This window comes from Penicillium argentinense (assembly GCF_028826775.1).
Source record: "Penicillium argentinense strain IBT 30761 chromosome Unknown utg000009l_segment0_segment0, whole genome shotgun sequence".
Taxonomy (NCBI): Eukaryota; Fungi; Ascomycota; class Eurotiomycetes; order Eurotiales; family Aspergillaceae; genus Penicillium; species Penicillium argentinense.
In genome coordinates this window covers 3,912,069-3,938,590 of record NW_026622668.1, presented here as the reverse complement: position 1 = coordinate 3,938,590, position 26,522 = coordinate 3,912,069, and the positions used below count along the sequence as shown (strand labels likewise).

At 53.1% G+C, this 26,522-nt stretch overlaps 11 protein-coding genes across 11 annotated transcripts; 6 read left to right on the top strand and 5 right to left on the bottom strand.

Moving 5' to 3' along the window:
• Positions 1-748: 748 nt before the first annotated feature.
• On the top strand, positions 749-3,648 carry N7532_009046 (WD40 repeat domain-containing protein; the record flags this gene model as incomplete). Its single annotated transcript, XM_056621537.1, has 8 exons — positions 749-788; positions 851-1,008; positions 1,066-1,217; positions 1,274-2,220; positions 2,276-2,410; positions 2,460-2,591; positions 2,645-2,943; positions 2,998-3,648. The coding sequence occupies 8 exons, from the start codon at positions 749-751 to the stop codon at positions 3,646-3,648; spliced, it is 2,514 nt and encodes an 837-aa protein (XP_056472343.1).
• A 294-nt stretch (positions 3,649-3,942) lies between these two features.
• On the top strand, positions 3,943-4,999 carry N7532_009045 (uncharacterized protein; the record flags this gene model as incomplete). Its single annotated transcript, XM_056621536.1, has 2 exons — positions 3,943-4,225; positions 4,281-4,999. The coding sequence occupies 2 exons, from the start codon at positions 3,943-3,945 to the stop codon at positions 4,997-4,999; spliced, it is 1,002 nt and encodes a 333-aa protein (XP_056472342.1).
• Positions 5,000-5,984: 985 nt separating this feature from the next.
• Positions 5,985-7,403, bottom strand: N7532_009044 (putative tetracycline transporter; the record flags this gene model as incomplete). Its single annotated transcript, XM_056621535.1, has 2 exons — positions 5,985-7,274; positions 7,335-7,403. 2 exons carry the CDS (start codon positions 7,401-7,403, stop codon positions 5,985-5,987), a joined length of 1,359 nt encoding a protein of 452 aa, XP_056472341.1.
• Positions 7,404-7,988: 585 nt separating this feature from the next.
• Positions 7,989-9,426, bottom strand: N7532_009043 (uncharacterized protein; the record flags this gene model as incomplete). The annotated part of the gene is made up of 4 exons (XM_056621534.1): positions 7,989-8,557; positions 8,615-9,128; positions 9,202-9,229; positions 9,293-9,426. The coding sequence occupies 4 exons, from the start codon at positions 9,424-9,426 to the stop codon at positions 7,989-7,991; spliced, it is 1,245 nt and encodes a 414-aa protein (XP_056472340.1).
• Positions 9,427-10,639: 1,213 nt separating this feature from the next.
• Positions 10,640-12,038, bottom strand: N7532_009042 (NUDIX hydrolase; the record flags this gene model as incomplete). Its single annotated transcript, XM_056621533.1, has 2 exons — positions 10,640-11,441; positions 11,563-12,038. The coding sequence occupies 2 exons, from the start codon at positions 12,036-12,038 to the stop codon at positions 10,640-10,642; spliced, it is 1,278 nt and encodes a 425-aa protein (XP_056472339.1).
• Positions 12,039-12,899: 861 nt separating this feature from the next.
• N7532_009041 (SPX domain protein) lies at positions 12,900-15,191 on the top strand (the record flags this gene model as incomplete). Its single annotated transcript, XM_056621532.1, has 1 exon — positions 12,900-15,191. One exon carries the CDS (start codon positions 12,900-12,902, stop codon positions 15,189-15,191), a length of 2,292 nt encoding a protein of 763 aa, XP_056472338.1.
• Positions 15,192-16,015: 824 nt separating this feature from the next.
• N7532_009040 (DsbA family oxidoreductase) lies at positions 16,016-16,504 on the top strand (the record flags this gene model as incomplete). Its single annotated transcript, XM_056621531.1, has 1 exon — positions 16,016-16,504. One exon carries the CDS (start codon positions 16,016-16,018, stop codon positions 16,502-16,504), a length of 489 nt encoding a protein of 162 aa, XP_056472337.1.
• A 555-nt stretch (positions 16,505-17,059) lies between these two features.
• Positions 17,060-19,446, bottom strand: N7532_009039 (6-phosphofructo-2-kinase PFK26; the record flags this gene model as incomplete). The annotated part of the gene is made up of 2 exons (XM_056621530.1): positions 17,060-18,917; positions 19,187-19,446. The coding sequence occupies 2 exons, from the start codon at positions 19,444-19,446 to the stop codon at positions 17,060-17,062; spliced, it is 2,118 nt and encodes a 705-aa protein (XP_056472336.1).
• Positions 19,447-20,814: 1,368 nt separating this feature from the next.
• On the bottom strand, positions 20,815-21,280 carry N7532_009038 (uncharacterized protein; the record flags this gene model as incomplete). The annotated part of the gene is made up of 2 exons (XM_056621529.1): positions 20,815-21,216; positions 21,272-21,280. 2 exons carry the CDS (start codon positions 21,278-21,280, stop codon positions 20,815-20,817), a joined length of 411 nt encoding a protein of 136 aa, XP_056472335.1.
• A 1,303-nt stretch (positions 21,281-22,583) lies between these two features.
• N7532_009037 (uncharacterized protein) lies at positions 22,584-25,021 on the top strand (the record flags this gene model as incomplete). The annotated part of the gene is made up of 6 exons (XM_056621528.1): positions 22,584-22,738; positions 22,977-23,115; positions 23,237-23,346; positions 23,421-24,013; positions 24,070-24,219; positions 24,375-25,021. 6 exons carry the CDS (start codon positions 22,584-22,586, stop codon positions 25,019-25,021), a joined length of 1,794 nt encoding a protein of 597 aa, XP_056472334.1.
• Positions 25,022-25,666: 645 nt separating this feature from the next.
• N7532_009036 (uncharacterized protein) lies at positions 25,667-25,897 on the top strand (the record flags this gene model as incomplete). Its single annotated transcript, XM_056621527.1, has 1 exon — positions 25,667-25,897. One exon carries the CDS (start codon positions 25,667-25,669, stop codon positions 25,895-25,897), a length of 231 nt encoding a protein of 76 aa, XP_056472333.1.
• Positions 25,898-26,522: the final 625 nt, after the last annotated feature.

The following is a 26,522-nucleotide window of genomic DNA, read 5'->3' as shown; positions in this document are numbered from 1 at the left end:
AGATTTCTTTTGTCTTTCTCTTTTTTTAAACCATCGCTGGCCAATTAATTCATTGTCATTGTAGAGTTTCTTCTTTTTTTTTTACGACGGTTGACGTTCATTTTCTCAAAAATGTCTACATTAGAATTGTCCAGCTAGCAACACAACCCAAAGCGAGCAAGGAGTAGGGGTGGCAGGTTCTATTGACAGGGCAAAGTCATTTGACTAGTGGCTGAATAATTTCTTCTCCAAACGATCAGACAAGCCGATCAAGTGATGAAAAAAGAGGGTTCGCGTCAATCGGAGGTAGTGTAAGCCCGATGACACTGTGCGACGAGACATGTGCAGAGCACAGAGGGCAGGTCGCGAGGTACAAAAATTGGAATAATCATTGATGTCTTCCGGAGAAGACTTTCAGAGATTAAACTGAAAAGAACAGATACTACACTTGATCTAAGCCAAAAAGGCAAAGAGAGCTAAAAAAGAAAAGAAAGAAGAGGAAGGGCGCAGGAGGCAGCAGATATTTATACCCAACAACAAAGGCGGTGGGTCACATGAGTTCTGCCGCATCTGCCCTGAGCCCTACTTTCCCTTTTGGGCTAAATGGAGCACGCGTCGCGGCGTCGCAGCGTCGCGTGTCCCGCGCGTCCTCGGCGATCGTCTCCAATCTCCAGACTCCGCGGCGTTGCGACAGTTGCTGCGATTGAAGCCAATGACTGTCTAGAGAGCGACTTTCACTTCTCGATATCCGATACAACTATCCGTCGCAATGAGCATGGACGCCGCTCGCCCTCGTGGGCGGCCAGCCCGTACATTATGTCCCACCGCAGCAGGAAAGGTGCCTCCTACTAATCATGTCATTGCCATCTAGACACACCGGGGACGACAGTATTGACCTACACACCCGACGGACGACGGATCATCACCGGTGGCTCGAACTCGGCCATTCGTATCTACACTGTCGACGAAGACGGCGAGCCACAGACTGTTGATGACGGCATGGACGGCCATGTCGGTGTTGCCGCGACGGTATGCCAGAGCGCAACCCCCTCCCCAAGAGATATAAGATGCTAACACATTGGAAAGAACAAGTTCTTTGTTATGGGCAGTGAGGACGGAAACGTCTGGCAATACGACGCCGTGACTGGCAAATCGGGACCTATCTTGACACGATGCGCGCTCCCGATCAGAGATCTGGCCCTGTCAAGAGATGGAGAGTGGGTGGCAGTGGCAAGCGAGTATGTGTAACGCACTAAGTAATCACGAAATTATCAAGGCTAACGCTAGGATTTAGTGACCTCACCGTAAAAATCGTCAAGGTCGACGACATGTCGCAGATCAGGTACCTGCGCGAACAACAGAAATCCGCCAAGCACGTCACCTTCGATCCCAATGGCCGCTTCATCGCTATCTCCGGTACAAACGGTCTTCTCTATGTTTATTCCCTGGCAGAGGAGGAGCCTGAACTGGTTCGTTCACTCGACGGGGTCATCCGACGTCTTGAACCGGAATCGGAGGCAACATCGCGAGCCGTATGGCACCCTGACGGCACTGCCTTTGCCGTTGCAGAAGCGACCCGTGACATTGCCATTTACTCAGTCTCTGAATGGAAGAAGGAAAAGACCTTTGCTGGTGGACACACTGGTGAAATCACCGCCCTCAGCTGGGCTCCCAATGGAACGCTTCTGGCCTCGGCTGGAGCTGACAAGCAAATTGTGCTCTGGGAAACCAAGACGCAATCCATCTTGCAGCGCTTCGACTTTGGAAATGTCATTAACATCGCCTGGCATCCTACCAAGAACTCGCTGTCTTTCACAACCTCAGACGGTGAACTTTTTATCTATGATAACTTTGTCCCGAAGGAGCATGAGGCTCAGCTGCAGAAGCCGCTGCAGGCTGCTCCTATTTTCCCCGGACCCTTGACCGAGATCTACAACAATTCAAAACAGACTTTGGCAGATCGATCCAGAGATGTAACCCAGAAGCCGGTTCGAGCAGGTACACCGGATTCACTCGATGATATTTTGGGCGATGATGAGGAAATGGCAGACTTTGTTGATGACGACGATGGAGCTGGCTATGCTGAGGAACTGAATCTCTATGGCAAGCGGCCGAATGGTCACCTTGATGATATTGGTGGTCGTGACAGCAAGCGTGTTAACTCTGGCATGGTTCAGCCCAGAACCCATGCGCCTCTTCAGCCTGGTAGTACGCCGTGGGCTGGTAACAGGCGATATCTGTGTATGGGTTCCTTTGTCTACATCTTTACGACCTCTACTGATTTCCATTACTACAGGCTTGAACTTGACCGGGGCTGTGTGGACTGTGGATCAGGAAACACATCACACTGTTACCGTAGAGTTCTATGACCGCGAGCTTCATCGTGACTTCCATTTTACGGACCCCTACCAATACGACAAAGCGTGTCTCAGTAAGTTTGAATTAAGCTGCAGACGACTGAACAAAGCTAACCCGAGTAGATGAAAATGGCTCTCTCTTCTCTAATAATCCCTCGGATGGAAGTCCGTCCACAATCTTCTACCGACCTCATGAGACTTGGACAACTCGAGCAGACTGGCGGACTCAGCTACCCGAAGGAGAGATGGTTCGAGGTAAGAAACCCCGTGTCTCTATATACATGGCTATGCTAAATATCTCTTAATAGCTCTGGCACTCAGCGAGTCCTACATTGTTGCCGTCACAACCAAAGACTACGTACGAGTGTACACCCTCTTTGGTACACCCTTTAGAGTGTATCGACAGAAGAGTCAGGCCGTGACCTGTACCGCCTGGCGAGACTATATCATGACCATTGGCAACGGGCCTGTATCAGCCGATGGCCGCTACGCAACGCTGCACTACACGGTTGAGAACGTCAAGCGCGACGAGATCTGTCAGAATGAAGATGTGGTTGCTCTTCCAACAGGGGCTCAACTGCAGAGCGTGTTCTTTTCTGACACTGGCGTATGTCCTCACCCGCAAACACCCAATATTGACTCAAGCTAACCCAGTAACTAGGATCCTTGTGTCTACGACTCCACCGGCGTGCTGGTTGTCCTGCAACACTGGCGCACACCCGGCCAAGCCCGATGGGTCCCTCTCCTCGACACAAAACAACTCTCCCGTCTTGCCGGCGGGCGCAAGGAAGAATCCTACTGGCCCGTCGCCGTTGCGCAAGGCAAATTCCACTGCATCATTCTCAAGGGTGGCGACAAGAATCCATACTTCCCCAGACCCTTGCTCAGCGAGTTTGACTTCCAGGTCCCCGTCTCCAGCAACCCGCCCAAGGGCCCCGAAGAAGAGGGTGCAGGCAATGAGGGCAGTCGCTTCGAAGAGGACTTCGTCCGCGGTAACTTGCTTCTTTCGCTCTTCCGCGACTTGTTGGCTTCTACCAATGCCACGTCTGGCCAGCGCGCCGAGCTGGCGCGGAAAGAGCTCGAACTGGACAAGACGCTTCTGCAGATGCTGGCCATCGAATGCAGAGAGGGTGAAGAGCGCGGTATGAAGGCTCTGGAACTTGTAAATCTAATGACGGACCGTAATGGCAAGATGGTTGAAGCGGCTGCGAAGGTTGCTGAGCGCTATGGACGGGGTGTTTTGGAGGATAAGATCCGGGATCTGGCTGAGCGACGAGTGATGGGCATGGGCGATGATGATGAATTGGCGTAAACGAGATTGGGCAATACCACGCAAATACCAAAGCTGAAATGAATCTGATGCATCAACAAATTGTACTGATTAATTAGATAGTATTTGTACCATTTCTTTGTACCTGTGGGTAGTGCTGTCGTACGCTGGCAGGCTATTGTATACCCGCGGCTTGCGATTGGCCGCCCAAAAACCGGGAAGCGGTCTCCGCATCTCCAACTTTCCCTCTAACTTCCTTTTCACTTTCATTCCTCCAACACTCCTGCCTCCTCCATGTCATGACCCCCGCGGCCACGAAATCTGCGCGTCGGGAGAATGCCTAATCTGGCCTCACCTTCGCGCGCTCTTCGCCTTCGGCCGCTGCACCTGCAGCATCCATCACGTCCGGGCCGGTCATTTACATTCACCCCGCGCCTCCCACTCGCCCATCCACGCCACGGCATCCTGTCCGAACCCTGGCTCCCTCCGACCTCATCCACGCCTCTACCGACCGCCTATTTCTCGCCGACAAAGGTATGCAGTGGGATCGACGGGCTCGACAATGGACCGCAGAACGACCACAAGCCGCCAGATGAGCGGGTCCTGAAGCTCGGAAAGAGTGTGTACTCAGAAGTTGCTGCGCTCACAAAAACAGCCATACTAATAGTCTACAGCCTTGCGGACGCTCTCACCTCTCCTCCCTACCATCTTGTACAATACGCTCCCACCGGAGATCCTCGCTCCCAGCGTCAATCTCCACCTCTTCCCATCCACCCACCCACACCTACCCACCGTCAAAGGGCGCACTCTCTACCGCGCAGCACTCTGGACAGTCCCAGTTGCCTGGAGTAGTGTCCCACTCGTCGGCAACGTCAAGCTACAGATCCAAAGCGAGCGCATCGTCCGCACAGGAACACTTCTCGACCCACACGACGACCACAAAGACTATGGCGATGAACGCCTCGTCGTTCGATGGAAAACAGAGCCGCGCACAGATAGTCGGCCCTTCCACGAATCGCTCGGTGGCACATCCGACTCCGCCAGCCAGAGCGCTGTTGCCGGCGGCAAATCGCACTCACACGGCCACCTCTTCCCCTCCAAGAATGGCACAAACCGAGGCCTGAGTGTCCTCCTCGGCGGCGAAGAGCCGATTTTCAAACTGTCCAAGGAAGAACAGTTTAGTGGATTGTTCATTTTCTCCTTTGACGAGGAAGGGCGCATCTTGACGCATACGATTGAGCATGCCGAAGACGGGGATGGCTGGGACCGCACGGCCAAGTTTGTGACATTGACAGATTGGCTCATTGGCAAGGCGAGAGGATCTCTCGATCCGTCGCCGAACCCGGGACTCGCCATGGAGTCTTGTCAGACGCGGTCCAGCCGTGTCTCATGAGGTGTCGACGGAGACATCCAATTTATGTAAGATAGGTTCTCGTAGATCTTGACCGTTGCAGGTACGGTTGCCTCGTAAATCGTGGCTCGGAGAACTGCGATATTCCACGGAATGAAGGTGAGTTCAAATTTCTCAGTATTACTTTTACCAGGTTTCTTACTTACAGTGCGTCCATTGTCCCGTAGGTACTCCACTTGGAGGCAAGTACTCTTCCGAGGTCTACAATGTAAGGTCTAATCTCGGCGTTGGTAAGTCAAGATGAGATGGGCTTGCATCCATCACCGCTCTTGATCTTCTGTTTTGTATTATATACCCTTGTGATGTTTCTATTTTTCAATCTCCTTTCAGATTTTAGTTGAGCGTGGAATGAATATTTCGGTGTAGCATTTTAGTTTGATTTGTTTGTATATTTTTCTAGTGTTTGAATCTAAAGCACTGCTATTCTTTCGTTGCAATACTTGAACATCAATAGGCGGAATATATATCCGATACCGATACTCTTGGATGATTGAACCATGTGAAGTGTGTCGAGTTTTCAGCAGTCTTCAATGCCGCTGAGGCCATGAGGGCTACTATGCCATCCTCCCTGAGTCTCACTAGCATTATACGGTAACGCGGGCCTTCGGGAAGTGTGTATAGCACACTTCCACTCAGGGGTTATCTTAGATTATTAGACATCTTCAATATTACTTCATTGCTGGCTTAAGCGATTCCCTCCAGATCCTATCCCTCATCTCAACAAAGTGCTCCTTTCAACCAGTCTCACATTGATCACCTGTAGAATATGCCAACATGAACTGATACTGGTATTTCAAGTTGATTCTAATGCTACGTAATGTACTCAAACAGCACCCACAATCCAGAAAATCCTCGAAATCAGTTTCGCACCCAAACCAAACCCCCAAAACAAAACACAATCCCAAATGCAATGCGATCCACGCAGATATCAAAACATAATCCAGTTACACTTAAGTAAGCTGACCACCTACTCCGTCTTAGCATGTACAATCGGTGCCCTCAAAAGCGCAAAAGCACCCAGGGCAACCACACACATCGCACCACCACCAACACTATACGCGGCCTCTTTCCCAGCCCACCAAAAAAGCGAACAAAACAGAATCGGCCCCGTCGCCCTGCCCGCCTGTCCCCAACCACGCAATCTCCCCATAACAGCACCACGATCCGCATCGCGCGCCTCAAAACTGCCCAGGCTCTTCAACCCCGTCACGACAGTCGCGCTAGTCACGGCCAGCAAGCCGCCTGCGGCATAAAGACCTGACACAGACTCGACATGCGCGAGGAGGAAGAATGAAATTGCGCAGGCTACGACGCCGATGCGGATGGTGATGAGCGGCGGAAGCCGGCGGACGACTGTTCCCTGTAGCAGGGAGGCGATGAGTCCCATGAGCGAAAGAAGACGGCCGTTTAGAGCGGCGGGACTGGAGGTTGTGCTTGACGTTTCTGCGTAGAGTGTAGCCGTCAAGAAAGGGAGGGAAAATTCCAGGCCGGAGAAAGGGAGGAGGAAGAGGAAGTGTAGGGCATTTAGAATGGAAGGGTTGTTCGTATGCACGCCTGGCTTTTCCTCCTTGACCTTAGCTTCACCCTTGCCTTTCGCATCCACGCCGTTATTCTCCTCCTCCTTCTGCAAAGAAGTAAACCTCGGATGTGTCTCCGGCAACTTCCCCCAAAGATACCCCGTCTCAACGACAACAAACCCCAACGAAACAAGCGCAGCAACAACAAACGGATTCTCCTTAACAACATCAACAGAACTCAACGCAGCCCCCAGCACCGGACCAACAGTAAATGCAACACTAAAACAAGCCCCAATAAGCGCCATACTAGCACTTCTTCCTTTTTCATCCGTAACATCGCCAACAATCGCATCAGCCAGCTGAACATTCGCCTCCGAAAGACCACCCACAACACGGCTAGCGAGGAAGGTGCGGAAATCCGTCGCGGAAACCCACAGCGCGACGCTGAGGATGTTGCCCAGCATGGCGGAGAGCAGGGCGGGGCGCCGGCCGTGTGTATCGGAGAGATGACCTATAATCGGGGCGGCGATGGCTTGCAGCAGAGAGAAGAGGGAGCCGAGCGCGCCGCCTAGGAGGACGATGTCGTATTTTGAGTCAATGGGGCGGGCGAAGGCGTTTTTGTAAGCGTTTAGGTAGACGAAGATTCGCGTGAGGAGGGACTCGGAAGAGGTGATGTCATCTTGGGCGCGGTAGAAGGCTAGGAGGGAGGGGAAGAGGGGTAGGATGAATGTGAATGAGATCTGTTGAAACATTAGTGGTGGTTCGGTTTTGTTTATCTTTATCCATGGTGGTGAGCGTACCAGGTCCAGGAGCAGGGAGATCATCAAGACCTTCAGGACCTGCTTGCGCTGGGCGCCAGCGATTGCCATTGTGGGTGGGATATTGCTGCTGGCGCCGGGGTGGTTGTAGAGGGGAGAAGGTGAGATGGGATGACCAGGTGGCCACGGCGGAACTAAATAGTGGAGCCCTGCATGTCCCGCAGAGGTTTAACGCGCACGCCTATCGGAGTTGGCTGATCACCGCATTGAGACTATACCCTAAGGTATGGTATTGGTAGCATATCCTGTATCGGGGTAACGAGGTGCGCATAAAGTGATAGATATTCATTCCCCTGAGTATCTTGAATATCTATAGGGTATTTACTATTATTATTGAGTGGTTACGATACGGAGAGGGCATTCAGGTAATCTGCATTCCTAGACCGCGTCGTAAACTGCCATTGTTGGACGGCGATCAAACCCAGTAAAATACATGGAGAAAAAAGAAAAGTCTGGGAAAATATGCACGCTCAGAAGAAAGATGCAGAAACATCTTTTCGCAGGAAGGAAAAAAAATTCGTTGCTTTCGTAGATCCGTGAACACCGACCAAATAAAAAAGGCAGGGCGAACGCATGTCCGGAGGCAGGGCCTGAAAAGAATATGAGATCTTACTTAACAACGCAAGATTGAGACGATTACTGCTCGCCTGAAGCAGGGGCAGAGGCATTGGCACCGCCGCGTCCGCGACCACGTCCACCGCGGCCGCGGCCTCGGCTTCCACGGTTACCCTCGCGTCCGCCACTGTTGCTCTCGCCCTGAGCGCGCTCGCGGCCATTGTGATTACGGTTGCGGTTTCGGTTGCGGTTCTGTCCGCCGGTCTGGGCCTTGGCCCCAGAAGCCTCGGCGGTGTTCTTGATGTTGGCCGGAGTGGCCTGCAGGCCAGTGTCGGTCTCAGCAGGGTCACGAGGGATGTTCACCCAGCCGTCGGTGGTAGTGGAGGAGGTCATAGAAGTAGGATCGTAGGTAGTTTCGGCAACCGAGTTCGCGGCACCGGCAGTCAGGGTCTGAGAGGGAGGCGCGACTTGGTCGGGGGTCTCGTCGGTCGAAGCCTGAGCGGCCGCGGCCTCGGCACCAACAGAGGTGTCCTGAAGCTCATTCAAGCCGGCATTGGCGAGAGTCGGATCCGAAGCAGGGGCGGTGTCGGTTGTGAGTTCGGCGGGCTCGACGGGTGCGAATTTGTTGGAAGCCTGCTTCACATCTCCGTCTGGAGAGAGAGTTAGCATTGTCCAAGCGCAGATTAATTGAAGAGCAGAATACTTACAGCTCATCTCGAGGACCTCGCCCTCAACGCCCACCACCCTCTCATCCGCGCCATCAATCAGCTTGATCATATTGCTAACGGCCTCCTGGTTGCCTGCGTAGACCTGGAACAGAACGCCCTCAAAGGCTCGGGCCTCCAGAGACTCGGCATCACCGTCGCGCCGGCTGTTGGCCGCGGCACACAGGAACTTGCTCACAGACAGCAATTGCTGACGCAGAGTCTTTGCAGTGGTTGCGGTGGCATCGGCGATAGCATTGGCCCGCACGGACTCGAGCTCCTTCTGGTGAGCTTCCTCGGCGGCCGCCTTCTGCTTGGCCAGCTGTTGCTCGTACTGGTTGGCAATTTCCCTGTATTGTCCGATCTGCTGCTGGATCTGTGCGATCTGGGACTCCAGGGCAGGCTTCTTCAAGACTTGTGCCTTTTGGTCGGTGTTGATCTTCTTCTCCGCCACGAGTTCATCGAGCGATTTGCCCTCGTTCTCCTTGAGGATGGTGTCGACTTTCGCGGTGGCATTCTAAACACACAATAAACATGTTAGCATTATCTCGATCGGTCAATCATTGATCCTCAGCAGATCGCTCACATACCAGCTTCTTTGTCGCATTGCGAAGGTTCCTACATAGTCACATCTGTCAGCCCAGTTCACGCGACACTCCTCACTCGTCGCGACACACTTACTTCTGCAACTCCTTCAGAAAAGCAGGCTCTGAAGCGCCGGTCTCTGAGACGGGGCTCTCCAGATCAGGCTTGGAAACTCGGTCGGTGGGCTTCTTGAGCTTGAGGTCGGGTGAGGTGGCGTTGGCAGGAGCCATGATGGAATGCTGGTGACACAGCTTGTGAAAGTTAAATTTCGGAGGGAATCGAGCTGTACGGAGCAGAGACTGCGTGTACAGTAGGAGCGTACTGGGGGCAGGTCCTTGTTTGGAGGATGATGGGGGAGGAGGGAGTGCGCAGAATCGATGCGGGTGGAAGTCGTCCGAACCCTTTCAGTGGCCCACTTGCAGCGTGTCGCATGTCCACAACTACACAGTATACCACCACACTCCCCTAGGGTACAATAGTATGCCAATCTACGCCACCACAATCAGATAAGATCATTTGTCTCATAATGAAAATCTATACATCAGAGTAGAATTCAAATTCCGGGTATCTCATTATTCCGTACGCCAGCAAAAAGCACAATCCCCAAAACACCAGCAACCCCAGTCCCAATCTGATCTACTGCTGAGTTCACGATCGATGACCACTCAGCCCCATCTCAATCAACGACAGCAACAATTTTCAACGATTCTCTGATCATCCTCTGATTTCATCCTTGAAACTTGCGCAAAGTTTTCTGTATCGCGCAAAATCGTTAGGCACCATCCAGACAGCCGGATCGCAACACAGTCCAGACCAAAACCAACCACATACCTCCGTAACCTTGCGAACCGCATTCGCTGAAATGTTCTTCTCGCCCGACTTGCGCGATCGAATCGACGCTTCGCGCATAAGTCTAGTCACCCGCAAAAATAAATTAGCATGAACTCGCAGGCGTGTCGCGCAAAGCGTGTATCGCGTGGCAACGGCACCGCGACCGGAACAGGAAACTTGGGAGAGGGATGGTGTGGCTGCATACTCTTGCATGAAAAGCATATAGTCGAGGAAGATCTGTTACGTCTCCCAGTGGGAGACAAGTCATTAGCCACGGGACGGCGCGTTGGGGAGGGGAGACGGGAGCTTCGCGACGGACCAGGATATCGGCATTTTTGCTCACGCTGCGGTTGGAGTGTGCTTTAACGATGCGCTTGACTGTACCGCGGGGGTAGAGCTTCTGAGTGGGCGCCATGGAGTCGGGAGTTGCGGAGAGATGTTGTGAGAGGAGACTGTTTACTTGGAGCTTGAGATGTGGGGAGCCGATCGGTGATTATGTAAGATTCTATTATGACCAATGTACACATAGATCTAACTATAGATCCAAGTAACCTCCAAGCTTTGGGTATCAAACATTCAGGCGCAAGGAAAAGGACGCACTATACGTGCAGCTCACTGGAGTCTCCGCCGAAGCAGTTTCCACGCTGCAAACGCTGCCGCCGACCCCAGAGTCATGCGCCAGGCCATGAAGAAGTAGATCGCAAGTCGCAGCTTGTCGTAGTATCCTCGCAGCATGATACCAACCGCATACGAGGTACCGTCGGGGGCACGATCCGATGGACCGTAGTATCGACCAACTCCAAGCCCACCAATACCAACCTCATTATCGTCGTGGGGGATATTCGACGTCACCGGCAAAGCAGCCGTCTCCCCATCCGACGCCGTTTCATTCGGCCTCGCGCCCAATTTCACCATCCGCGCATTACGTTTCCGCAGGTTGTAGGTCAAGATACTCACGATCAGCCTCAAGTCCGGCGCGGTAAAGGTGGGATAGTTCCATTGTTGAACGGCCGTGTGAGGAGGCAGCATATCCAAGAAATCGGCCAAGATACCAAGCGTGAGACCCCAGAGCAACAGGGGGCGATTAAGATCGCCTGAATCAGCTTGGTTGCTCAGACACCAGGACTTGAAGCGCTGGATTAGCGAGGTATTGCCGCTCTTCTCGTCGGGGACGAATCCGGGAATCGAGGAGCAGTGTTGTGTTTCCGAGGGCAGGAGGCGGACGGCTGAGAATTGCATCCATCCCAACATGGAGCGGACGGCCATTCGAGTGAGGAAACTGCCTTGTCGGGAAAATCGCTGGGACATGTCTACATATTCGACGGTGCGCAGGGACGAGGAGAGGAGGGCACGGAGAGGGATCCAATGCGTCGAGGCGACCTCGGTGGGCTGTAGTTTCAGCGTCGGCGAGTCGCTGCGGGTTGTGATGAAGACAAATGGGCACAATACCATCAGACTAAACCAATAAATGAGTCTAGATCGGCCTAAATGGCAACAACATGCCAAAGTCAAGACGACAGCGCAGGTGAACTTACGGGATAGACCCCCAGCTCGTGGTCACCACCCGCTCCGGCAGATTACCAACACAAATACAATCATCGGTAGTCAAATCAAACCCAATCTCCTCATCCGCTTCCCGAATCGCGGCCGCCTTATCATCCGCATCCTCGGGATCGCGCTTCCCACCGGGCAGCGCAACATGACCCGTCCAACGATCTCCAGCCCTTGACGCGCGCTTGATGAACAGAACCTCGGGATCCCCATACTGCACCCACGACTGCGAGAAGAACTCATCCAGCCGCTCTTCCGGCGACAGCGACGGGTCGCCAATGTTGGGCGCGGTCGGCCAGTGGTCGTAGGTCGGGCGAACTCGCAGGATCAGGGCGACGGAGGCGCGTTTCTTGCAGGCGGGCGGGTTGGGGACGTGTGGGTAGGGCCGCTGGTGGAGGTCGATGAGGACATCGTGGAGGTGCGAGGATAGGCCCGGCGGGTCGGGGCGTGAGGATTCCATTATGTCGTGGTCGCGATCTATATGCAGGCAGTCGTGGAGGATGTCCGACGGGGATGCTCCGCGGAGCCAGGCCGGTGTTGTCCGTGCGTCGGTGGATCGCGGGCCGAGGCTGGGCTTTTCGTTCAAGCTTTGCGGCAATCTAGAGTATTACATGGGTGAATAGGGAAGAAAACGTGAATGCGGCATTATAATCGAAATTATTCAGTTACTATAAGACAATTTCTTCAAGTACCGAGTTGGGATGAGAACAATCTCAAGGCTAGATTGACACTCCAGTCATGTATAGAGTGGTTGCTACCACGCAGACTATTTATCCTCGGACTGCATGCTCCAAGTCTGCCACCCTGTCAGTAGATGCATTGCTTATCCCATTCCCTCGTAAGATCATCGGCATCCTGATTTCTATGGCTTTCACCTTCCTAATGGTTATAGGGATATCGGCTAACTTGCCACCTCGGAACAATGTAAATCCGGACAGCTGCAGTAGTCGCCGCCAGCCGCTTCGGGCCGGCTGATGATTGGCCGGCCCTGTGCAAGCGGCGAGGCCTCTTGACCAGACACTGCAGCACGTGCCAGTGCTAGCTTCATGCCAGCTTCGCCAGCGACGGAAACCTTCGAGTGAAGGATAGTGCGACTTGAGACGAGTCCTCGAGAAATCTCGTCAATTCGGCCGGCCTTTGTTCCAACTGCACAACCTCACATCGACAACCGCCAACTGGAAATTGACGGGGTCAATCGCAAGGCAGCTTCTCCAGTCTTGGATCCCTTGTCGGAGCCGTCGACCCTCCACCCCACCCTCTCGATCCTCCCCCCAAGTGACACAAGTTGCCAACCGGTCCATCGCCCCCGGTTTGAACCACCATGCGGTTCGGCAAGACTCTTCGCAAGTCGGTGTACCCGCCGTGGAAGGGCAATTATATCGACTATGGCAAGCTCAAGACCTTGCTGCGCGAGAATGATGTCACGGGCGACGGCGAGGACGCCAGTGACTCCGACGACGGCCAATGGACCGAGCAGGACGAGGAGGCCTTTGTCCAGGAGCTGCTGAATGCCCAGCTCGACAAGGTCAACAACTTCCAATCGCAGACTTCGCAGCAGCTCCGGGAACGCACCACCGCGTGCGAGGCCAAGCTCCGCCCGCTGGCCCCGGCCGCCGACCAGGAAATCGCAGCTTTGGATGACGTCGAGAAGCGCACCATTGCCTCCGAGGCCTTGCAGGAGCTCGACAGCATCACCAAGGAAGTGAGCGAGCTGGAGAAGTACAGCCGCATCAACTTCACCGGCTTCCTCAAGGCCGCCAAGAAGCATGACCGCAAGCGTGGTGCCCGGTACCGTGTCAAGCCGCTGCTGCAGGTGCGCCTCTCGCAGCTGCCCTTCAATTCGGAGGATTACTCGCCGCTGGTGCATCGCCTGTCGGTCATGTATTCCTTTGTGCGCGAGACCCTCAGCCAGGACATCGTCCACGCCAAGGAGCCGGAACGGGGCTTCGGCCGCGATATCTACTCGTCCTACAAGTTCTGGATCCACGCCGATAATGTCCTCGAGGCCAAGACGCACATCCTGCGTCGTCTGCCCGTGCTCATCTACAACCCGGGCACGTCCAAGGACGTGCTGTCCCTGCCCGAAGATCCCACCATCACCTCGCTCTACTTTGACAACCCCCAGTTCGACTTGTACAACCAGAAGGTGGCTCGCGCCTCGGAAGCGGGCTCGTTGCGTCTCCGCTGGACGGGTCAGCTGCAAGACAAGCCGCCCATCTACCTCGAGAAGAAGATCGTGTCCGAAGATGACAGCAGTCGCGAGATCAGGGTGCAGCTAAAGGAAAAGCATATCAAGGAGTTTCTAGACGGGGAATACCACCTGGACAAGAAGGTGCACCGGATGGAAGATCAGAACAATGGCGAGTCGGCTGAGGCCCAATCCCTCAAGAAGAATGTCGAGGAACTGCAATCCTTCGTCAAAGAGAACAATCTGCAGCCTATGCTGCGGGCCAACTACACACGCACCGCGTTCCAGATCCCCGGTGATGACCGCATCCGCATCTCCCTCGACACCAACCTTGCCTTGATTAGGGAAGACTCGCTCGACCCCGAACGTCCTTGCCGTGATCCCGCCGAGTGGCACCGCTCCGATCTGGATGATACCGCCATGAGCTACCCGTTCAATGCAGTTCGTACGGGTGAGATCGTCCGCTTCCCCCACGCTCTGTTGGAAATTAAGCTGCGCGGCAAGGCCCATGACTCCGAGTGGGTGAACGATCTCATGTCTTCCCACCTGGTCAAGGAGGCCCCGCGCTTCTCCAAGTTTGTCCACGGTATTGCCCAGCTGTTTGAGGATCATGTAAACAGCTTCCCTTTCTGGCTTGGCGAGCTGGAAAACGATATTCGACGGGACCCCGAAACCGCTTTCCACGAGGAGCAAGAACGCCTGGCCAAGCGTGCCGAGGAAGATTTTGCTGTTGGCAGTTTCTTCGGTGCCTCGGGCAGTCCCAGTGCCCACCCGCTGTCCGGGTCTCCCTTAAACCGACGGCGCGACTCAGTGTTTCGCTCAAACATTCGTCGCCCATCTGGCATGAGCGAAACAGGTGCTGTGCCTTCACGGCCTCGTATTTCTGTCGTTGAACCCCAGCCCCGCGAGCAACCACAGCCACCCGCGGAGCCCGAGACCGAATCTCCCCAGTCATCTAACTTCAATACGATCCTCCAGGGCCTCACCCAGAAATTCCAAAACTGGTCCGCCCGCGAGGGCGTCTCCCTCCCACCGGGTATCCGCCACCCCGGCATCTGGATCAAGGACGCCGGGCCGGTCCGTGTCGAAAGCAAAGTCTGGCTCGCCAACCAGCGAACCTTTATCAAATGGCTGCACATTAGTATTTTGCTGTCGAGTCTGTCCTTGGGGCTGTACAACTCCGCGGGGAAACACAACCGCGTTGCGCAGGCCTTGGCCGTCGTCTACACATTTTTCGCACTTTTCTCCGCCGCTTGGGGCTGGTATATGTACGAGAAGCGCTCTCGCCTGATCCGCCAGCGCAGCGGAAAGGACCTGGACAACATGTTTGGGCCCCTGGTCGTGTGTCTTGGCCTGGCGGTGGCCTTGGTTCTGAACTTTGCCTTTAAGGTAGGTTTTTCCCCCCTTCTTTTGGGGGTTTTCTAACATTTTCTAACAGTATACGTCCATGCTGGAAAACTCTCCACCTTCCGAGCCGCCTGTTGGAGTTCCGGTTCACAACACCTCGGCAGTGTTTGGTGACTCAACTGCATCCTGGAAGCCGAGCTATCAGGCGCAGCAGGTCCTGTAAGTTTTGTTTCGAAAGCCATTTCGGGATTGGCTGTAGATAGACTGCATGATATTGTCTGGATTTAGCTGCATATAAGGAGCCATGTATATTTGATATTTGATACCTGAGAATGGATGTTAGTTTCGGATAGCCCTTTCAACCTTACGTTTGAATAGCCCTATGCATACTACTAGCATAGCTACTATGTACACATAGGAGTGGTGTATTCGATCAACATGAACTACCACTAAGCTCGGCACAACGGCTGTCAATTTGTCAGCAGGCCCCACCGTTCGTCATCGGACCCGAGAAGGGTACAGTACTTTAAAGACATCAAACGGGTCGATCATCTCGTACTTCTAACCCACCCCTGTCCTCATTCCTCCTGTCTCCCTCATTCCTCCCATCTCATCCTCAATCCCTTTCCTTTCCACACCTGCCAGAAAATGCCGAACATCCAAATCCAAATAATCTCCGACACAGTCTGCCCAGTCCGTAACCCGGTCCACCTAACCCCTAAAACTACCCTAGGGGTATTTACTAACCTTGACTCTAGTGGTGCTACATCGGCTACCGCCGCCTCAGCACAGCCATAAAAATTCACCAAACGAACCACCCAACCGACACATTCACGTTGGAGTGGAAAGCCTTCTACCTAAACCCGTCTTCACCCGCATACCCAGGCAAAAACAAGCTGGAAATGTACAACCAGAAATTCGGCTCCGAGCGCGTGAGCCAGATGTTCACCCGGCTCTCTGCTGTCGGAAAAGCAGAGGGCATCAATTTCTCCTTTGGTGGGAATACGGGAAAAACCAGGGATTCGCATCGGGTTATTTGGTTTGCCGGGGAACAAGAAAAGTCCTTCCCTTCATCAGTCGGGGAGGTCGGGGGAATCCAGACGCGCGTCGTGGAGAATCTTTTCCGGGCGTATTTTGAAGAAGAAAAGAATATTACCCATCGGGACGTTCTCGTTGATGCGGCTGTGAAGGCGGGGCTGGAGCGTAGTTCTGTGGATGCGTTGTTGGATACTGATGAAGGTGGTGAGGAGGTTGATGGTGAAGCTGGAAATGCGGCCAGGAAGTTGGTTTCTGGTGTGCCGTTTTTTGAAATTGGGAGGTATGTTGTTGAGGGCGCGGATGAGCCAGAGACGTTTTTGGAGATTTTTGGGAAGGTTCGGGATGGACAGTGATTTTTACTTGGGTACTGTTTTGCATAGTTAGGTTTGTATAGTGTTTTAGGGTAATGTCTACTTTTTGAAGGAGGCTTGAGTAAATGTAAATGCTTCAACCTAGTAAGAACAATGCTTAACAAATAGCAGCATTCCGTCATCTTGCTCTTGCTCTTGCGTTATGAGCTGTCTAGCAGCGTGGAGGAAGATCTCAGATCCACGTCGTGGCGATTAAGCCGCTAACGCCAAACATGCAAAGACAATGAGAGTCATGATGGAAACGGAACAAAGGACAAAAATAGAAAGGAGCGCCCCCTATGCACCGGGTGAATCATGAGCCAAAGTCAATCAGAACAAAACGCAGCAACAAAAAGATAATGATGATACAAAACGGACAAATACACAGCCCCACAAACACCCGCAAGCATGGAGCGAGGTTAACATGTGCAGTGGATATGGATGATATGGACATGGTGGATATATTGACGGGTGTCTCACATCAAATCACGAAGAGGTGAGAGTAGCGTGTCGTCAAGAGTTCATAGTAATTCATAAGCAAGATCTTTGCAGGACAATTTAGGGCTTCTGAGTCGCGCCCACCTGGTGCAGCTCGTACTGCGGGACGTAGTCAAACCAGTCTGTCTCCGGGTTGTACTGGTAAGCCTTGAAGTCGACGCCGTAGGGCTTCGGTTCCAGCATGTACAGCATTCCCATGGGTACATCGAGATCCGCAACTTCATCCCGCTTCAGGCCGCGGAAGTAGGAGAGAAGAACACGGGCCGTGGATCGGTGGCTAACGAGGAGAACGTGGTCGGTGGTACGCTCGACTTCCACAATCACGGTGCGAAGACGGTTGATAATGTCCAGATAGCCCTCACCGCCAGGACCGGGGTAGCGGTAGAAGAGCTTGTCCTTCTTGCGGTGGGCGTATTCCTCGGGATACTGCTCCTGGATCTCCTTGTAGGTCATTCCCTCCATTATGCCGGAGTGCAGCTCGTCCAGCATGCGCATCTGCTTGACGTCGTACTCGTCTTCGTTGAAGTATTCGACGGACTGGACAGATCGCTGCATCATCGACGACCACACGCAGAAGTTGCGGGGTCGGTCTCGCGGGATCCAGGAAGGGTTGGGAGGGGTGCTGTCGCCGGGTCGGGGGGGAAAGTGCTTCATCAAGTCCTTCTGTCGCTGGTACAGCTCCCACTGCTGGCGCTGGTGATCAATGAAGCGAGCCAAGGCCTTGGCGTAGCGTTGGCCGTTCTCACTCAGATCAGAGTCACCACCAATACGGCCAGCGCGGTCGTCCACACTCTCACCGTGGCGAGTGATCCAGATCTGACGCGGGGACAGGTTGAAATTGAGAAGGTAGTACACAACCTGTGAGGAGAGGAAGCCGTGGGTCTGGTGGGAGACGACCTTACGACCAACATCAATCATCTGAATGTAGGCCATGTCGTTTTTCTCCTCGTACTCGCCCAGTGGCACATACGACCTCTCGTACAGGGCAACTCGCTTCTTGAAATCCTCAAGGGCCGTGGCGGGATCCTGTCCCTTGTAGTCGGGTCCAGACAGCTTCAGGCGCATATTGGCCTCCAGCAAGTCCTGGTCCACACAGCTGCTCTCCAGGAACAGAATACCCAGCTCGGGGCCAGCACGCTTGCGGATATGGTCCACAATAGCCTTGCGGCGCTCCATGGTGCTGTTGGTCGCATCGAGAATACCGACACTGCCGCCATCCTCCAGGATGTACTCGAGCAGCTCATCGAGGGTGTCGAGAGCAACCTGCTCGCGAAGCTTAACAGCTCGCTGATTTTGCGGGTCGAAGAAATTGGCGGTCTGGTTCATAGGCTCCGGGGAAGCTTCCTTGATTGCCTCCTCGTTTTGGATGGACTGGGCGGGACCGGCATCGATGGAAGGAATGACAGTACTTCCATTCTGTGAAATCGACTCGGGTTGTTCCTCGCCGTTCACCAGGATCTTGGCGGGAACGACTGGCGGCGGCAGAGGTGCATCGCTGGGCGTGTCGTTCTCCTCGGGCGGAGAGGTATCATTCTGGTTCATGCTAGTGTTTCCCACGCTGACGCTCAGGCGGCGCACGGAGTCGACGAGATCCTTGTGAATACTGGGCCTGGAGCCCCTCTCCTGGCCCTTATTGAGATTGGCTGGCGAGGGCGATTTGCCTGCGGCCACACGACGACGTTCACCGACGTTGAAGATCTGCGTGTCGTGTTGCAGCCAGTTCAGGTAACGAGCGAGCTTCTTGGTTATGTAACTCTTGCCGCGAGCCGGCAGGCCAACCATGATGATGACCAGCTTGGCACCGACATCACGCTGGGCAATACGGCCATCCGGGGAGACCTTGGACTTGGTCAAGCCCGGGATATCGAGGGTGGTGGCCCGGACTCGACTGGGAGTGTCGGCCTGGTTTTGCCCCTTACTGCAGAAGCAAACATGTCAGTAGATGTTTCTAACAATAGTAGTCAACATGCAATCAAGATAAGCAAGAAGGCCCGGCCGATCATCGGGACAAACATCAGCCCCATCCCCGGCAAGGAATCTGGAGACAGACAGCCACCCGAACGCCGGTGGCAGCACGCCGATCAAAAACGGTGATCCATGCGGCTCTCATAGAGGCCGGGCCGGGTTGTTCAGGCACAGATTGCCTCCGGGGCAGTGGTGGACGACTAGGAAACGAGGACGACTCACATCTGTGGGGACGGGGGTGCGGTAGAAATCGGAGTGTCAGTCAGAGCGGTCCCGACTCCGCCCTTGGGCGCCTGTGATATTTTGTCGGAATGCAGGTCATTCCCTAGCGCTCTGTTGACCACGGTCTTCGGCGGAAGCATCAGGCCTCCTTCTTTCCCCGAGTCGGCGCTAGCTCCGTTGGAGCCGACGCCTTTGGGGCGCTGGTTCATATTCCTCTGATCCCCCAGCACTGCAGGATCGGGTGCAGAGGCCGACGTCATGATGGCCGACCGAGCGATGCTGGAATGTTGGGCCATCCCCGGCGAGGGGATCTGTAGGTGATGTTTGCAGAGACAAGTGAGAGTGTGCGTCGGATCAAACGGCCTCGGTGGTTTATAACGCGAGCTCGATGAAATGCCTTGAGGGACAAAGTGGGGAGGTGAAAAAGAGCCTGCGGTGCGGCGGATGACTCAACTCCGGCCGCAACGTCACTTCCCAGAACTATAAGGAACGCCACCAGCAGCAAAGCAACAGCAAAGCAGCAAAGCAGCAAGGCAGGGCGCGGGGTAAAAGACGACTCGGGGGTGGCGGACGCCGTCGCGTTTGGCGTCTCTGGGGGTCGAATTTAGTGAAACGCCTGAATGGGCGTGAGGCGGGCCACGGTCAGCCAACAGCGCCAGCACAACAAAGAGCAATAAACCACCTTTGAGCGCCGTGGCGGTTTCAGTTCGAGTCGAGGAAAAGCAGGAAATAATGGAGTTGATATCTGTGAAGCGAGCTGACCCCCACTACCTGTGAATGAAGTCACTGAGAGAACTGTGGGCGATCGTCGAGTCCACTCGGGGTGGATCACTGGGGCACGGTGGCCATCGCGGAATGATGTCAATGCAACGACTTAAAATTCTAGAAGAGTCTAGTGGGTGACAGTCAGATTGGATGGAGCGATCTATATAGGCCGGCACATCTAGAAAGGAGGTGGTGTACGCTGTACAAGGAAGGCCTGGCGAGGCTATCAACTGCATATCTCCTTTGGATCTCCAGCCAGAATGCTTGGCTCGAGACACCCCAGCCCGAATCGCCAGGGTGGAGTAATCGCTACGCCTCCATCCCTGTGTCCAGGCATCAATAACACACCGCGCTATTGCGAGCAACTGATACACCGTATCCGATCCCCGGCTTGGCTGACCTGCGCAGCGGTGGTGAGACTTATACTCATACCACCACATATACAGTAGGGTACCAGGACTATACCTCGCCAGCAGCGACGGCCTGCACGCCTCACCAATTCCAATCAGAACGCCTCCGTACAGCCAATTCTATGGACGCCTTGTCCAACGTGCTCCCCGCTCGGGGCCTCTCCCCTTCCCGCGGGGCATACTACTCGGCCACCCTTGGCGGACTCGCGGCTGTCAGCACAACTCAGTACAACTGTAAGCTTCCGCGGTCGCGCGACGATCTTCCGCCGCAGCCAGCAGACATTGCGATCCGATGGCGTGGTACGAATGGCTTGGCGCTTGGCGGTCACGCAGGGGGGTAGTGTGCAGATTATCGGTGGAGGGAAGAATGAGACGCAGGATCCGCCATACGGTGTAGATGATATCCTGCCTTATCTTGTCTCTGGTGCTTCACTTTCAAACTTGAAACATGCCTCACTGGGTGAGGCTTAGGGTCAGGGTGATCAGGCACACGTATGCGGCAACACTCAGCGCAGTCAGAATCACCACTGCATTCCCACTGGTCCGAAACTTGTGTCGATGGATCCCGTCTTCGCCGATCTCTGAGAAAAATTGGCGGTTGCGCTGGTATCGACGGAAAAGCCCTATGATCAGGACGCCCGTCCCGTAGATTGCGAAGAGCGCGCCGATACTATAGAATTCGGCCGTGAAGATCTTCAATACGGCGAGGGAGAAGGAGAAGAGCGAGAGCGAGGTCCGGACATATGCGCCCTCGAAGGTCCGCTGGGCTGCTCGGACTTCCACGATTTCCTCCGTCGTCAACACAGCCGAGCGGGCTCGGTGCATCCGGAGGTTATATCGATCGGCGGCGCGTCGCTGCCACAGACCCGTCAGGTGGAATATAGAGCGTAACTATGGTTGATTTGCCTACCTCGAACATGACGACTTTGTCTCCTCGGTTGTTTACCTGGTGGTAAGTTGTGACGATGGCGATGCTGAAATCACACGGTCATGCGCGAAGGGATGGGAGCTGAGGGGCATGATGTCCCACTCACGTGGATTAGTCCCTCGCTTCTGCGTAGCTCGATTTGCTTTTTTTTTTTTTTTTTTTGTGGCTCCAATGAGAGTCGGCCGAAATCTGGTTAGTTTCGCATGGTATACCGATCATGATTACGGTCACAAAATATATTCACTGTAGTGTAGTGTAGTTTCCACACTGGATTGTATATAGCCTAGTCTAATATATATTTTCTTGCCTTCATGCATTTCTTAGATCCCAAAGTGGAAGTCAACATATGTACGATCGCATTGATCCCGAATAAAATCCCAGCGTATTTTGTCATCCTTTCAGTCCGCACATATCATAATTGCATAAGATGAGGCGTCAAACCCCTGCTATCGCGTCAAACTAGGACTTAAATACAATGCTGAAATGGAATAACTAATAGTAAAGTCATGTAATGGAAAACTGCGCTTTTGGTCCTTAACAATGGGATGGCGCAGTGGTTAAGCTCACCGAATTCCTTCGGGTGCCCAGGTTCGAATCCTGGCTCCGACGTTGGTCGGAGTGGCGCAGTGGTTACCGCGTTCGGCTGCTATTTCCAAGCTTCCCATTGTTTTTTCATTTTTCATTTTTTTGTACTTGGAGTTGTTGCTATTCTAATTTTCTTCTCTCCAATTTTCGTGTTCTGCCGTCTCCTGAGATCTGTACTAGTAGGATATTTGTTGTCTCACTACCTTGGCTCTTGTGGATGGTCACGTCTATCCTCGGTTTTGACTGAAAGACAACCCAAGCGAACACAAATTGCTTTTCGGAGCTCCCTGGACCCTCATTCCAAGTAGACTGTGGCCAGCATGACGTATGGTATTTTTTTGAAGTGTCACAACGTGTTCAGTGTATGCCTGCAAAACAAAAAAAATGAAGAAGAATGCTAGCACGTAGACCAAAAATGCAATGCAACCCATAAGTTGAAGCATAAAACGACGACCACGCTTCCAACTTCAAAGTTACGGTTGGAGACATCGTGTTAGAAACAAAGAGAGTCCAAAAAAACAGCTACAAAAAAGAAAAGTGACCAGACCCGGGCTCGATCCGAGGACCTTATCGATGTTAAAGATACGTGATAATTCAGGGGTGACAATGGAAATTTCACGGACATGCGTGGAGTTTTGTCAAGAAACCGTGGCATTCTGGCATTAAACCGTGATATTTCTATCGCCGACGGGCGCCTCCCCTACACACTATGCCTTTTCGGGCTCAAGCACTCTACCCCAGCCCTAGCTGGCATCAGCACCTGCATCCCGGCGGCTCCATCATGAGCTTAAGGGATGCCTCTATAAAGCTGAACATGGGCGAGCTGCCCGTCGACGCCTGTCCAGCTCAGCGTCCGATCCAACCGTGCGTTCACGCCCTTTCAGGCACCGTCGTCATTCACTCACCATGTCATCGACGAAGAACAATTTGAAGAAGGCGACGGCAGTTGTCGACTGGAACGCCTTCCTCCGCGAGCCCGACCCAGAGCCTGAAGTTGAGAACAAGAGCTCGACTTGTCGAAAAGTGGTCTCCATTGGAACAATTTCAAAAAGTACGAACCGCCCCTGTAATCGTTCACCAGAACCGCGACTAAGTTGTCCAGGTGGGCGAAACTCGATCCCTCTGACTGGAGGTTCTGGCTCCTCGAGAGGTTCAGCTTGCGACTAATTGAGGGTTTCCTTCGCTGGTACCTCGACAACCATAATGTGGTCCGCAAGTCGGCCTTCCAAACCCATGCCCGGGTTTTCTTAATGTTTTGCAATCAAGAACGGGGCCAGGAGGCCCCTTATGAAATGAAGCAGAAATTGAAGCGATTGTGTATCTAGAGCGAAACGCACAGAAATCTCTTGCTAATCGTCGCAGCTTGTGAGCGGCACCCTAACGGATCAGTATGAGCTTGAACTGAGCGCGTCCGAGCAGTCTCCGTTTAATATCGACGATCTACTCTTCACGACGTATCATCTGCTTGCGTGGTGCTCCTTCACTTTCCCTACGGTGCGGAGTCTTTTCCAACTGAACACGCTGTGAAAATGATGACTTCCACTAGTGCGCGACCCGGAACCTTGATCGAGTCATCGGGATATCTTCATGAGAATGACGCCTTAAAATGGAAAGACATCGAACTCTTTATGGTGAAGCACCCAGACAGCCCCACATCTCAAGTCCTTCTGATAAGGGTGAAGCATCGATTGAACAAAGGCCGAAGAAATGAAGGAGTAGCGCGAGTACCGCGCTATATATCGCTTCTAGTCTATGCTCTGACGCACTTCGGGCCTGTGTACACATACACGGAACGAAACGATAACCTAGGACTCTGCGTCGTTCAGGATATACTGATGTATGCGTTCCTAGACGACGCGTTTGATAGTAAGCACATCCGGTGTCCCCGCGATATCTGGCGCCTCACCCTTGTCCCCGACCACCGTCTCAGTACGCCGATTGAATTCAAGGACAGTGTTAAGGAACTTCCGATCCTGCGGGGTGCTTGTCAGAACCAGGCGGGCCTTCTAGTGACAGATCCTCAGCGCGCGCTTCAGTACAACCAAGTGCGACAGTGGGAGGCAACGACAAGTGAATTGGCCGGCTTTAAGGGCAAAGGCACTCTCTACAAGTATCGCAAAGGCGCAGCCGCGAATAACAGTACGACTCTAGAAACATGGCCACCCAGTCGATATGTGACTAACTTGTTCTGGCAGGGGATCTGGACGAGCATTCGCGGAATCGCATTATGGGCCATATCCTGGGGAAGACGTTTGCCAACTACATATCCATCATGGATGACACGCAATTGATGTTCATGGAAACACTCACCAGAAAGTCCCTAATCAGCCTCGCTACCCATGCAAGTATCACACGGGATCCGTCCGCACCACAACAGCCCACGGCCGCACAGAAAGACGCGATTGAACTGGACGCCAAAATGATTGAATAGAAAAGCGAATGTAAACGGCTGCGGGCGGATCTAATCATGGAGTACGGCCAGTGGAAAGCCGCTAGTCAGTCCGGCGACTGCGTTCCAAGGAATTACAGAAGCTTCAGAACAAGATCAAGTCGAGACGAAAGAAACTCTGCGATTCGGCGAAACGGGAACGCCGCGCTGGATTCTTCCGTGAGATCGGCAACCGTATCACTGGGAGCAATCACCAGGGGGAGCAAATCACATTTACCCCCGATGACAGCCGGATCCAGCCGGAGAGGATTGAGCTCGCCAACCTGGAGTTTCAAAATAGAGATGCGGATAAGATCGACGGGATTCTGCTGATTGAAGACCGAATCCGCTCCCTGGAACTACGGCTGCAACTACACAAGCTCCATGTGCCCCGTGGTCTTAAAGCTCACGTTCAATTCAATGAAGCTACCGTAAAAGTTGCGTCGGACGATGAAACAGAAGAATCGGAAGACAGCAAGCCGAAGCTTATTCTGCAGTGCCCGGTGTGCTTGGCGCGTACAGAAGATCTTATCCCAGTAGCAAGGAATTACCACTATGCTCGAAAAGATGCACTACAGCAGCATTTTGCGACCCATAAACTGCCGATGTTCTTCGAAACACCTGGCCGTCGATGTGATATTCCCGGCTGCAGCTTTATTTTCCCTTCGTTGAAGGGCTATAAGCTGCATCTGTCTAAACAGCATAATATTTTTCTTTGATATTCCCATAAAAGAATGAAAATTCCAACAAACTATGAACGCGAATGACATAGAAATCAATTTGCTTGGCGAGGTAATTAGAAGTTTTTAGATGAATTATATGTACAGCATGACTTGGCCTACTATGTTTACATTGATAGATTAATAATGAGATATATCCAAAATATAACAATTGGCCGGATGGTGTAGTTGGTTATCACGTGTCGTTAACACCGACAAGGTCCTCGGATCGAGCCCGGGTCTGGTCAACATTTTTTTTCCCGCACCGATGCAGTTGTTCCATACCCTTGCTTTTTTTCCTTTCTTTTGCTCGCGAATTTGAATAACAAAAGAAGTAGGAGTTTCGGAAGGTTGGAATTCGATTGACAGAGCTCCGGTCAGCCAAAGAAAAAAATGCCGTCAGCACTCTCTGCAACTCGAGAGGCCTGATAGCGGTCGATCGAGGAAAATCTAACAAATCATTCCACAATGAAAAGAAAATTGGTGAGTATTGGTGGTGGCAATGGTGTACTACTTCGGCCCAAGCTTCCTTGTTCGGTGTAGCAAAGAAGCAGCCAAAAAAATTGTGCGTATCTTTTCTCAGTATCGTACCACTCCCTCAACTAATGGATATGTAGAAACAATCATCGTTTCCCACTGGATGTTATGATTGCATACGCCCTACATGAGAATCCCCCTGCCGCAAAGCCTTATCCTGCCCTGGATGAGGCCGTGGTCCATTTGCTGATTACAGGCAAGTTTTCTGAGGAGCTCTCACGACAAGACGTCCAAATGCAGAGGAAGGATCCCGCCACAGAAGCTTCTACGCGTGAGGCGTGGCGACCTTTCAGTACTGAAGTGGCCACTGAGGAGGCTCTTGCGAACCTAAGGGAATAGCAGGCTAAAACCTGAGATTATCATAGCTCTTCTAGGGTCAAGACAGAGATTAGGGGCGTGATAAGGCCGCTTAGTTTTAAATTGAAATGCGCTAGAAAGGGATTTCTGCCAAGAATAATCCTGACTATGGGAATCTTACCAAGATACGAGATGACACTATTGCACTTAATTTGTATTGGTGGGATCAGCCACCAAAAGATCACAGCTGGGGATCAAAACGCCCTGGTCTAATCGATTGGAGCATCTCGACCACATCGGCCCAAACTTCCCATGAACATTTCCAAGGCATTGAGGAACGCGTGAACAGAAATTCGGCGGGGATGGGCAGCTCGGTGTAAGGTACCCTGAGCCAACTCGACAGGGCCGCACGACACCGCAGGGTCTTAAGGTCAACTGGACTAGAGCCAATCCGATATTTTATGCTTCATCAGAGACCCCAGACAAATGTTTCTTTCCAACAGGACGCTTAGATGCCCCATTACTGTGCTACGACGGCACACCTAGGCAAGAAAGGTTGCGTTTTAATGATCCTGCCAGGACAACCCATCCCTGTGGCGCAATTGGCGTGCATCAGATCGAAGTGATTGTGCCATTCTCTCACATGAAAAACTACTTAATACTTCTT